At 35.5% G+C, this 11,921-nt stretch overlaps 2 protein-coding genes across 2 annotated transcripts; one reads left to right on the top strand and one right to left on the bottom strand.

Annotated features, from left to right (window-relative positions):
* Positions 1-417: 417 nt before the first annotated feature.
* LOC127790088 (agamous-like MADS-box protein AGL104) lies at positions 418-2,775 on the bottom strand. Its single transcript, XM_052319372.1, has 11 exons — positions 2,585-2,775; positions 2,336-2,389; positions 2,202-2,220; positions 2,069-2,130; positions 1,943-1,970; positions 1,753-1,814; positions 1,437-1,536; positions 1,248-1,298; positions 992-1,143; positions 690-894; positions 418-564 (listed from the first exon to the last, which is right to left on the bottom strand). The coding sequence occupies exons 1-11, from the start codon at positions 2,773-2,775 to the stop codon at positions 418-420; spliced, it is 1,071 nt and encodes a 356-aa protein (XP_052175332.1).
* A 3,129-nt stretch (positions 2,776-5,904) lies between these two features.
* On the top strand, positions 5,905-10,441 carry LOC127789995 (NADPH-dependent aldo-keto reductase, chloroplastic-like). The gene is made up of 7 exons (XM_052319185.1): positions 5,905-6,110; positions 7,823-7,873; positions 8,142-8,218; positions 8,408-8,495; positions 8,902-9,177; positions 9,585-9,833; positions 10,146-10,441. Exons 1-7 carry the CDS (start codon positions 5,991-5,993, stop codon positions 10,230-10,232), a joined length of 948 nt encoding a protein of 315 aa, XP_052175145.1. The 5' UTR covers positions 5,905-5,990; the 3' UTR covers positions 10,233-10,441.
* Positions 10,442-11,921: the final 1,480 nt, after the last annotated feature.

Below are 11,921 nucleotides of genomic sequence, written 5' to 3'. Positions count from 1 at the left end.
GGCCAAAGGGGCCATACCATGGTCAAGAATAAATGAAACCTATCAATTGTATTTGTGTTTTAAATTTCACTGCTTGGCTTATCACTGAACCAAAAAAAAAAAAAGAACGATTAGGGCTACTTGTTATTTAACAGAAAGTATAGATCAAGAGTTTATTAATTGAATTGCAGGATGCATCCTGCTGGGGACAGAGAATTTTAATAAAGGGAATTAAGAAGGTCGCCCTTCCAATTAATTACAAAAGTAATGTAAAATCGAAAGAAACATTAATGTGCTGTTACCCTATAATATTAGTGTCTGTATATATGCATGAGTATATATTCTTTAAGCTTAATTGTCACTGCGTGGTAGAAGCACCTTAATTATATCTTGCTTGTTTAATAAGAGACCAATGGAAGTTCATTAATTTGGTTATACTCAAGATGACTGATGATCCATGTTAAGCCGAGGCCTGTTCGCCTCAAAATTTCCATCTTCTTGATCTCCATCAGATACCACTTCTGGGCAGGTCCCAGTGTGCTGGAGTTGCTCCATTGCTCCCATATTTGGCCCTGTCATATCATTCTGCCATGCATGCATAGTAAAGGGCATTAACTAATGGTCATAATTATAGACCGATCTTTGCATCAAATTTGGGCTTAATTTGTGATTAATTATATATGCAGCTTGCTAATTAGTAAATTACGTGCCTGCTGGTGAGAGAATGAGGTTGATGGGATGAGGGATGAGTATAGATCATGAGCATGCCACTGTGAGAGGCTGTGATCCTCGCCTGGGTTCTCCATGGAGCCGCCATCCACGCTGTTCGCCTCCGCCGGATTGTTCACGCCGCCGCCGGCTGCATGGCCGTGGGCTATTAGTGAATCGTAGATATTTGCAGTTGGCGAATTGGTCCTGATCATACTATATCATCACTTTAGTTTTATACTGATATCAACAATCAAGGGGAAAACAAAGAAGAATTAATTAAGGGAAACATAGGTCTCCATGCCTTAGAGAAATGCAGGAATGGTCAGTAGCACCACCAAAAATATGGTTTTGATTATTGTCTCCATTTACCCCAGTCCCCGGCAGCCAGCTAACGAAGTCATTCTGGTACGAGGCTGATGATGATGGCATCCCCTCCTGCGCCTCAAAGTACATCTGCTTTTTAATTACCCACAAAAAGCAAGATGAATTAGCAAGTTCAGATCAGTAATTTATAGGATTAATTAATTAGCAACGTCCCATATGATGAATGAATCCACCTGCATGCTTGGTGGGTCGAACGTTGATAAATGATCACTCAACAAATATTTCTGCAAAATTATTGGAGAGGAAAAAGAGGCTAAATAAGAAAGAAGACAGAGAGATTAAGAAGAATTACGAATTAATTAAACAAGCAATTAAGCACCTAATTAATAGCACGAAAGGTTCTTAATTAATGATGATACTACCTTCCTCTGTGCAACCCGATTCATTAATTCCAAGAGGTTCTTTTCACAGGCCTCAAGTTCTTCAATCGATGTAAACCCTAGAATGTCTGGTTCGAACATTCTTCACCGTGCCAAATTAAAAATTCACAAAATTAGGCCATACCCACTACTGTTCATAAAAGGTACTTTTGGAAGGTTCTTCTTATATATATATATATATATATATCCAACATCAATCAAATGTGGATTAATCCTGTACATTATTGTTAATTAATTAGCTTAACTATATATTCCGGCAATTCATTTGGCAAATCTGAAACCAAATTGTCCCTCTAACCTCAGCTGTTCCTCGGCCATCTGGAGTTGATGCTGCAAATTCCCAATTTCTTGTTGGAGTTCCTAATAGAAAACAGCAGAAAATCAAGTAATTAATTAGTTCTAAACAAACTTGAGATATGGTTCTACCATCTAATTAACTAAATTTCTTTGTAATAATGGGATGAGTTTTAATTAGATTTTTCTTTTACCTCTGAATTTGAGTTGAGTTCCGCTGGACTGAGATGAAAAGAAGGAAAAGATTAGATACTTCATTGGAATCCTCGAGTCTCAATGATCAATTGATATATATATATATATATATATATAAGGTTAACCTGGTAAATTCAAGGGCCATATCGTCTTCATCTTTGATTTTCTTTAGAGTGCTGAGCAAATACTGTGGACAAACACATAAATTTAATTCTCTTATTTAGTATTTCCATTTCTCAACATAATGTATCACCTTACCTCTCTATTCTGAAGGATCCTGCAACCATGAGATTCATCACACATTAAGAACATAACATTAATTCCCGTAAAAAACTATGAACAGATAATACATTATGCAAAACAACCCAACTTAATCGAGAACACATACGTACCCTCCTCTATCATGATCCGAAAGATTTACGTAACGACTAAGCACATCTTCAATCCTACAGTGGTTAACAAAGCTACATTAATAGTGGCAAACGGGAAAAGAACATAGTGAACGGTGCCCAAGGCTCTCGCATTATTATTAGTTCGCCCGTTGGTTGCATGCATGCATGCATCTTACTTTGTTTAGCAAAGAGGCTATTATTTAGTGTTTTTAATCGAGAGAGAGAGAGAGAGAGAGAGTAGTTTTGCACCTTCTCTTGCCGGAGAAGTGGTTGAGGCGTTGCGACGGCGAGGGCGAGAACATGATGAGAGCAATTTCGATGTCGCAGAGAACCGACAGCTCATAGGCCTTCTTGATGAGTCCATTCCTGCGTTTGGAAAAGGTAACTTGCCGGTTAGTGTTGTTCTCTATCCTCTTGATCTCAAGTTTCACACGACCCATGATTTCAGAGCTTCTTTGCTCTCTTTGGGTCTGCCCGGCCGATCTTTGAGCTAGAGGAAATCAATTAACACGAAGAATTATTCATCGACACAAAAAATATATATATATTCATCAAGCAAATGAAACATTTATATATATATATATGTGTGTGTATGTATATAGATGATGGGTTGGTTGGCATTGGAAGATCGTGAAGAGTGGAAAGATTGGTTTTAGAAGGTGGTGAAGCAACGAGATTTCCTCCGCCCCTCGCAGTTCCTCCGCCTTGACCGCTTGAAAGATCGCACTTCTGGTGTTCCGTACAAGTGCCATTTGAGGGGGAGGGAGAGGGCTCTTAATTTAATTCATAACATTTTTTAGCATCAATATAATATATAAATATTGGCTAATCATAAAAATAATTATTTTTTTTACAAATTTATAATTGTATTCAATCATTTCAACTCTGTTCATTCGGTCTAAATTGGTCAATTGGTGTAATTTTATTTTAGATATATAAAATTAATTTACATAGCCTGCGTTTATGTTGATTTGACATCTCATATATTATATAATAATAATATTTATGAAATTTACACGTACCCATAAATAAAATATATATATATAATTTGAAAAAAAAAACAAATTACGTATAATAAATTATATTTTTTATTTATATATACATGCGACTTCCACAAATACTACTATTATATGACACTTGTCATGTTAAGTTAGCATGGATATATTCTCTTTAAATTGATGGATTAAATTGCTCCCAATATATTCAATGTGATTACCATAAATTGTGTTAAAAGAAAAAAAAGAAGAAAAAAGAAAAATCAAAGAGAGCAAAAGAAGGAAAAAACTGACACAATAAATTGTTCTCATGTTCTTATTATTTTCTTTACCATTTGTGTGTTATTTTGTGATTAGTGACTTCTCAAAGTTTGTATTTTGCGACATTAGAGTTACCTTGCCTATGATACAAATGTGTAAGAATTTTTTTATCTCTAGTCGTAGTATGTTTCAAATATAAAATATATGCCAAATTTATATTTATATGTATATTTTTTTATTTTTACATTTTTTTCACGTGACTATTTAAATTTTTCGTTATTTCAATTACACTTATGAACTTGTATTTTTAATTTAATTTAATTGTTATAGACCTTTTTTTGGTGTGATAATTTGAATTTTTCTTTGTCTCGACTATAATCTTGTAATTGTATTTTTGAATTAATTTAACTATTGTACATTTACGTTAAAAAAAAGTAAAGTGAGATGAGTTAATTTAACCTATTTTTTATATATCAAAATATATAAGAATTAAATTGACTAAAAAATATAAATATATAAGCATAAATTGAAACAACGAAAAGTACGAATTACCATATGAAAAAAAGTTAAAATATAAGAGCTAAATTGATTAAAAAATGTAAATATAAAGATGTAATAAAAAAATTTAAATAAATATATCAAAAGAAATATAAAAGTATAAAGATAAAAAAATATGAATTTAACCCTAAGATATATGGTGGGTGGGTGCGAGTAGGCAAGAAGGGAGAAAAGAAAGTTATTTGTTATTAGTTAACTGGATCATGACATGTAATTAAATATATATTAATATTTATACACATAAACGACCAATTTACTAAGTTATTAAGGGATTTTGTTTTGGTGTTTATTAATTAATAAAGGGGCGTCGCTGGCTGTCTTGATGTGATTGGTGAACAGTTAATTCTGCCGAACTACTAAATTAATCCACAAAGGAATGGAATTAGCATCCAACTCTTATGCCTGGAAATGGAATCACAGCCGAAATTACTACAAATAATTAAGAGCATGAAAATGACACCCTTTGACTAACCAAAAAAAAGGAAAATGACATTCTTTCACCAACTCCAAAGAAATATGTGGGTTACTTGGCATATTTATGTGGGGTTACTTTACAGGGTCAAACACATTTGTGAAGGGATTTATTGAATCAGGTTAAAAGATCAAATTAGCCTTGTCCACAATATAAATTTGTAAGGGAGATTACTGACTTCATCTCTCTCCTTTCGTTTTTTTCATGGCCGTGACCATCGATTGCTGCTGTATCCTTTCAGCAATCGTCGTTGTATCATTCAACGATCGAAGAGGCAGGGTAGTAAGGCAATGGTAGCGAGGCAACGATAGCAACGGTCAACAATGAGGGGAGGCGAAGGCAACAGCGGTCGATGATCGCATCACGGCCATGAAAAATGAGAGAGGCGAAGGCTGAGCGAGGGCATTTAAATCTTTTCGACTCTATTCGGTAAGTCTTTCGTAACTCTCAAAAAATTTTCATTTATGTTTATTTGGATAATAGTCTATGTAGTGTACGTTATTTCGATCAATGTGAAACTTTCAGTTGTGATTCACTTTTTCTAAAATTTATGGCCTGTTATATCTTATTTTGAATAAATCAAACATGTGAATGGTGAGTCAAATCTCAAAATCTGACCTCTTAAATAGTCATAAATTATTGACAATTACAAAAAAATAAACTCTATTTCAGTAATCTTCCTATCCCTCAAACTTCCAAACATAAAAGATAAAATATATATATAGTCCCACGGGGTCGCCTCAGCGATCAGCTGGAAGAGGTGGGTTAGCTTGGTTTTGAATCCTCCCCCAACACAGTCGTTGGTGGATCAATTTCGAGTTAAACTCTTCATCACGAAAAAGAGTATTGTAGCAGAGCGTCCGTAAATGAAAGTCATTTTGAAAGATAAAATATATATATTTTAACACTTAACTTTTTATTGTTTCAATCATGCCATTGAATGATGTAATTTTAAGTTAATTGTGTAAAATTTAAGGGTGTAATTGAATTAATAAAAATCTAAAAATGTGATTAATTAGAAATTAGGTAGTTAATAACGTTACAAATATTAAATTTAAGTGTTGAAATAATGATTATGGCACAGCGGCTTTTCTTTTGTCGCTATAGAAGGGAATCAGAAGAAGTCAATTTCGTTACGGGCTTCGTTCTTTGCCGACACTTTTGAAATCATCTTTTAAAATCGAAATGCTATTTGAATGTTTCAATTTAGTATTTATAATAATAATAATTATATCACAGAATAAACACTGTGGCGGAAAAGATAGCGCAGATTCTCCCGCTATATAAAAGGGGGCCTTGCAATTGCAAGCACTGGAGTGTGACTCACTGGAACGCTCTCGGGGAAGCCTCTCTATCTACCGTCTGGAAAATGGCGAATGCTATCAGATTCTTCGAGTTGACCACCGGAGCTAAGATCCCGTCCGTAGGTTTAGGCACCTGGCAGTCCGATCCCGGTCTCGTCGGCGAAGCCGTGGCCACCGCCGTCAAGGTTGCTTCTCGTCCCGCTATTTCTCTGAACTCATCCTTAGGTTTTCTACGTTATTTAAGCTGTTTTCGCTTTTGAATTGAATTCTAGGTTTTGCACAGCTTTATTATCTTAATTTTCATCGGTCTTGATTCGGTTGTTGATGCTTGCAATTTTGTTTATGATGATGCCGTGAGCTTGATTTCCAGTTCCAGAACCGTTCTTCAAAATTTGTCTTGGACGCGTAGGTTTAGGGGGAAAGAGAAAGATGTTTTCCCGTATTATATGGATCGTCATCTTGCAAAATGAAAATTATATACGATCAATTTTTGTTTTGAAATAAAAAATCAGTCCATAAACAGAGGTGAGAGTCACAAAAGAATGCTGAAAATTGTCCCGGTGATCGTTAACAAGCCTTAATGTCACTAAGTGCGATCGTCTACTTGAACAAATTCTAGTTCTGGGGCATATCTATCCCTGGCACCAGGCTATTATATTATATTCCACATGACATGCACAAGGGTTTCCGATCATCTTTTGTTCAGTATTTTTCCCACAAAATTCTTTCACTTCATCCACCCTCCTAATTTTTAATCCAAGCAATAGTTCCATCCTGTAACAGTGCAACATTTTTTTTATTCCACTAAGTTCCTACTTCAAGTCGTAGCTTGTCACATTTAGTTGACAAATTTCTAGTTATCAGATTGCTCAAGAAAGAAGTCCAAATTTTATCATTTTCTTCCATTAATGTCTTTACCATGCCAAATGGAGTCTTTATCAAATATCAATTGTGGTGGGGAATATAATTGCTTTGGACTTCTTTAAGAGACAGCCTGTCAGAGATTACTACTACATGGAAACGGGAAGGGCAGAATCCAAACTTCAAACCCTCACTCTAATGCTTCACTTTTATGAATTTGCCACAAAAATATTTATTCTCTAGATTTTTCTAGGAATCATTCATATTTCCTTCTTCTTGTTAAAGGAAATACATTGCTTAGTGTCATTTCCCATTAATGTCCATTGTCTCCTTGCCTTGAGGCTTGAACAAAATAAAATAGATATATAAACCTTGATAATAGACATAATTGGCTATAACAATAACTCCACTCTCAAGGCTTAATCCTACTGAAGTGGAGTTGTTTACAATATTCTAGCTTGTGAATCATCTTTGTTTATGACTATATCTTCTTTAAGTTATATTCCATGTCATGCCCAAGAGTTTCTCACAAAATATTTTTTTTAGTCTTCCTCTATTTCTTTTCCTACATATTTCTTCCATTATCTCCTCTCTCCTCACATGTACATAATTTTTTTCCCTTTCCCACATGTCCGCTCCATTGTAATGGTAGATATATCTGGCTATAAAGTATATTTTCTTTTTTCTCTGTCTTGGGCATTATTTTATCATTTTTTATGTCACCATTCCATATTGTCGTCTTCAGCCTTCACGTTTTGATTTCATGTTCCTGTCAGAGTAATAAAATGATAACAGGATATGCTTTCTGTTTGCATATCCGTAATTGCTTTTTATCCATACTCATGGTTTTCACTTATACTATGCTGCACTTTTTTATCAGATAATTGTGCTCTTAGGCATGTCATATATATATATATGTGTGTGTGTGTGTGTGTATGAAAAACAATGAGATTAGCCCTCTGTTACTAATTAGTTCACTTAATTATTAATATGGCATCAGCCAGCACAAAATAAATTCTATTCTTTGTTATTGCAGGTAGGATATCGCCATATTGATTGTGCCCAAATTTATGGCAACGAGAAGGAGGTATATTTACTTGTTCCTTCACAGGCATGATCAGCAGCTATACTTCTTGAGTGGTCTCAGCATGCATAAGTTGGATATGAATAGTTTGTCAAATTTGTCATATGTGCATATTGCATTGTTGATGATGGAGAAGTAAAGGCCATTATTTGGCTTGTGACTGCCTACTAAGCGTAGTTTAGGACCTTTCTTATAACTTCCATGAACAAGAGATTGAAAATTATGGAGTCCTTAAAGTGTGATAGGTACTGATGTTTTTCTTCTCTTGTAGATTGGTTTGGTTTTCAAGAAGTTGTTTGAGGATGGTGTTGTGAAGCGTGAAGATTTGTTTATTACCTCCAAACTCTGGTTTGAATCTATATTTTGATTGAACCTACAATTAACATATTAAGAAAATGAGTAGTTTTGTTGTTATCTTTATGCTAAGCTGGCAGAATTCTGCTGCTCCATTCACTTTTTAGAGACATTTTCATCGCACCTTTCTCAAATACAATCTTCATTTAATTTTTTGCTATTGAAAACTACAATCATGTGCAGGTGTACTAATCATTCTCCGGAGGATGTCCCAGAGGCATTAAACAGAACTTTGCAAGATCTGCAGCTTGATTATATTGATTTATACCTTGTATGTATTGTCTCATAGAAACTTAAGTTTATCATTTCTATCGAGAGTTTATTGAGGAGTCCCTTTTTTTTCATTTTTTCTTCTGCCTTCAAATTTGTTCCCAAAAATCTAGTTTCCACCAGGTAAAAAACTCTTCTTCGCAGATTAAATATGTCCATTGTCCATAGTGGCCCAGGAGTTACATAGAACAGGTTATATTTGAGCAGTAGGCATCTCTCTAAAGATAACTATTATACCTCTTGAATCATGATGTCGGGTAGAAAATATGGTTGGATCATTTATCTTATCACTATGTCTAGCCTAAAACTGGCTATCAGGCTTAGATTTCAGAAATGATAGAGTATTGAATCCTTCAAGATGATACAATTTTTTTAGTTCTGTCTTAACTTAAGCACTTTTATTGAAGATCCACTGGCCTGTCCGGATGAAGAAGGGATCAATTGGCTTTAAGCCTGAAAATCTCATTCCAACAGACTTACCAAGCACGTGGAAGGCAATGGAAGCTCTATATGATTCTGGCAAAGCTCGAGCTCTTGGTGTCAGCAATTTTTCTACAAAGAAACTGAAAGATTTGGTGGAAGTGGCACGTGTTCCTCCTGCGGTTAATCAGGTTGAGTGTCATCCTTGCTGGCAGCAGTCCAAGCTATGGGAATTCTGTAAAGCGAAGGGAGTTCATCTATCTGTGAGTTGACAGTTTTATAGTTGTTCTATGTTTGCATGTGCTAATCTGTAGATATCTGGTGAGATAATTTATTCAGTCTATCTCTTTCCAGGATTCTAGATAGCTAAGGGCCTGTTCATATAGAAAACATTTTCTAATTTTCAACTCCAATTTTACAACTAAACATTCTCTAACATTTTATGTTTATTTAGGAAACGTCTTACTTTTCTTACTAAATCTTCAATTCGTGGTATAAAGTTGAAAAATTAGAAAATTGAATTTTCTATTTTCTGATGGGAGATTCAATCATTCAATAGAAAATTGAGGTTGAAAAATTAGAAAATGCGTTCTATCTTCGAACAGGTCCTAAAAATTTAGTTTTTACACTTACTTTTCTTACTTCTATCTTCAACTTCTAATTCTTCTAGGGATATTCTCCATTGGGTTCTCCTGGTACAACATGGCTCAAGAGTGATGTCCTTAAGCACCCAGTTTTAGTTGAGGTGGCAGAGAAACTGGGTAAGAGTCCTGCTCAAGTTGCAATTCGCTGGGGTATTCAGATGGGCCACAGTGTTCTTCCTAAGAGTACAAATGAAGCAAGGATCAAGGAAAACTTTGATGTCTTTGACTGGTCTATTCCAGATGATTTGTTTGCCAAGTTCTCTGAAATTCAACAGGTACGTTCCCTAGTTTAATGCCCCATTCATCATGAGTTAGTAACTTTTTCCTCTAGTCTTCTCTTTTCATTAACTAGATATTTATTTTCCCTGGAGATTCTTGCTTGCCGAGTCAGGGTCCAGTGTTGACGCTGCTCCTTCTGTTCCCCTTGCATACTTGTGTGCCTACTTCCCTTTTTGGGAGGGTGTTGGTGTAAACGTGAAGGCTTTAGTTTCCAATTGCTTTTTCTTGGCATAACATTTGTGCAGTGAAACTCCTCTGAATGTACTTCTTGGGTTAGTAACAAATGGCTACTTTTTCTAACTGTGCAGGCAAGGCTTATCCGCGGGACTACATTTGCCCACGAGACTTGTGGGCAGTACAGGTCAATCGAGGAACTCTGGGATGGCGAAATATAAGAAGACGAATGATCATGGTTTGTCGTTCTATATTACAGAGCATTATATTTCAGTAATCTTGTTGGATCTACTAAACTGAATGTTTGTTTGAGATGGTTCCCCAAATTTTCTTCCTCCTCTCGGTTAAGGGCAAGAATGGTGATGACAAATCTTTGTTTATTATGCATCTGAAGAAAACTTAAAAAGGGATGGTTTTTGCTTTGATTCAATGTTTTCTTGTTATATTTGCTTATTCTCATTGGAGATGTTGTTTTGGCACGACAAATGATTTTGCGAAAAGTCGTACATAATTTGACATAACCGGCGTTCCATTTCCAACCTACCCGTATGGGTTCCCCATTTCCTGCCATTTTCATCATTAAAAGGGGGTCAACTGCATGCCATTCATCAGCCTCTATATTCTTATTCTCCCGTTTAATTTCCCTATTCCATACCAAAGAATGCTTAAAAAGTCTTTCTTTGTTGGCTTCCATGGCTTGCACCCTTCTCCCCTTGAAATGAGCTGTGAACTTGAGTTCTTACCCTTCTCATTCAAGGAAGATGCTTTGTGTCTGCGATGATAGTGCAAGTGTCAAGTTAACAATAGCAACAAGAGCTTTACTACTCTCGGACCAAAATGGTGAGCGGGATGGAGGGGTTGTGTGCTGTGTTATATCAATTTATTGAAAATCCAAAATCTTAGCCCCTAATCCTTCTTAGGAGTTCGGATCTTTAGTCGATTTTATTTTTTAAATTCGGTTTGTAGTTATTTAGGGGCAACGATGCTCAACTTGAAAAAGAAAAAGGATAGAGAAGATATCACAAGGAAGAAAATTGGTGCTTGATTGATGCCATATTTACTTAGTGTTTTCAAAGTCTGTTTTATTTCCTCATTTAACTTCCTCTCAAGGAATTTATTCATATTCAAAAAGTTTACAAATTCCTCTGACTTTACTTATATTCTACAAATCCTTTCAAAAAATAAAAAATGAAATAGAATATTTATTTAAATACTTTTAATATAATATAAAGGTGAAATATTAATGTAATTTAATATTTTAATATAATAATTTAACTGATCTAATAATGTGATGCCTTCCAACAATGTTAAAAGTAAGGGCTAGCATGCCGTATCCTATGTTTTCGCCTGTCGGGATAGATTCGGGCGCTTGGGGACAAGTTGAAGTCAACGGGCTAGCAAGCGAGGTATGAGGTGGCCGTATACTATGTTTAGGCCTTTTACCCTAGGGTAGTCCTTTTGGTGCTTGGTCATTCTAGAAAGCTCAAGGATGGTCGTTTGTATATTATGGTTGGGATGTACACATGACACGGAGCCCGGAGTGTGTACTCATGAAGATGAAGCAACGTTTTCAAATGATGGGTGTGTCGCTTCTCGAGGAAGGGCATTCATGGAGATGAAGCGATGTTTTCCCACGTGAGGTGCATTGCTTCCCTAGGGCACGTTTGTTGGGATATTAATTACTTGGGTACGTGGCCATATTGCAATGGCGATTTTTCGCTTGCTAGATGTAGGGCATTAATGTCGAGACATGTGGCAGGATCGTATTAGGTGTAGAGGTGGACGACCTTGGGCCATTGGATGTTTCTTATTATGCCTAAAAAAATGGGAGGTTTCCACCTTATTCTTGCACACCTTTTATTCGTTCTTGGTTGTTTTTATTTTTTGGGAAGGCTTAGAGTTTGAGGATT

The sequence above is a fragment of the Diospyros lotus genome, chromosome 14, assembly GCF_014633365.1.
Source record: "Diospyros lotus cultivar Yz01 chromosome 14, ASM1463336v1, whole genome shotgun sequence".
NCBI classification, from domain to species: domain Eukaryota; kingdom Viridiplantae; phylum Streptophyta; class Magnoliopsida; order Ericales; family Ebenaceae; genus Diospyros; species Diospyros lotus.
The sequence above is the reverse complement of the archived record's forward strand: the minus strand, read 5'-3'. Positions and strand labels throughout refer to the sequence as shown.

Coding starts and splice junctions, on each gene's coding strand:
- LOC127790088 (XM_052319372.1), bottom strand. CDS start 2,775: ATGGGTCGTGTGAAACTTGAGATCAAGAGGATAGAGAACAACACTAAC. Junction 1,971..2,068: donor ATGGCCCTTGAATTTACCAG/GTTAACCTTATA, acceptor TTTTCATCTCAG/TCCAGCGGAACTCAACTCAA. Junction 1,815..1,942: donor AACTCAACTCAAATTCAGAG/GTAAAAGAAAAA, acceptor GTTTTCTATTAG/GAACTCCAACAAGAAATTGG.
- LOC127789995 (XM_052319185.1), top strand. CDS start 5,991: ATGGCGAATGCTATCAGATTCTTCGAGTTGACCACCGGAGCTAAGATC. Junction 8,219..8,407: donor TTTATTACCTCCAAACTCTG/GTTTGAATCTAT, acceptor AATCATGTGCAG/GTGTACTAATCATTCTCCGG. Junction 8,496..8,901: donor ATTATATTGATTTATACCTT/GTATGTATTGTC, acceptor CTTTTATTGAAG/ATCCACTGGCCTGTCCGGAT.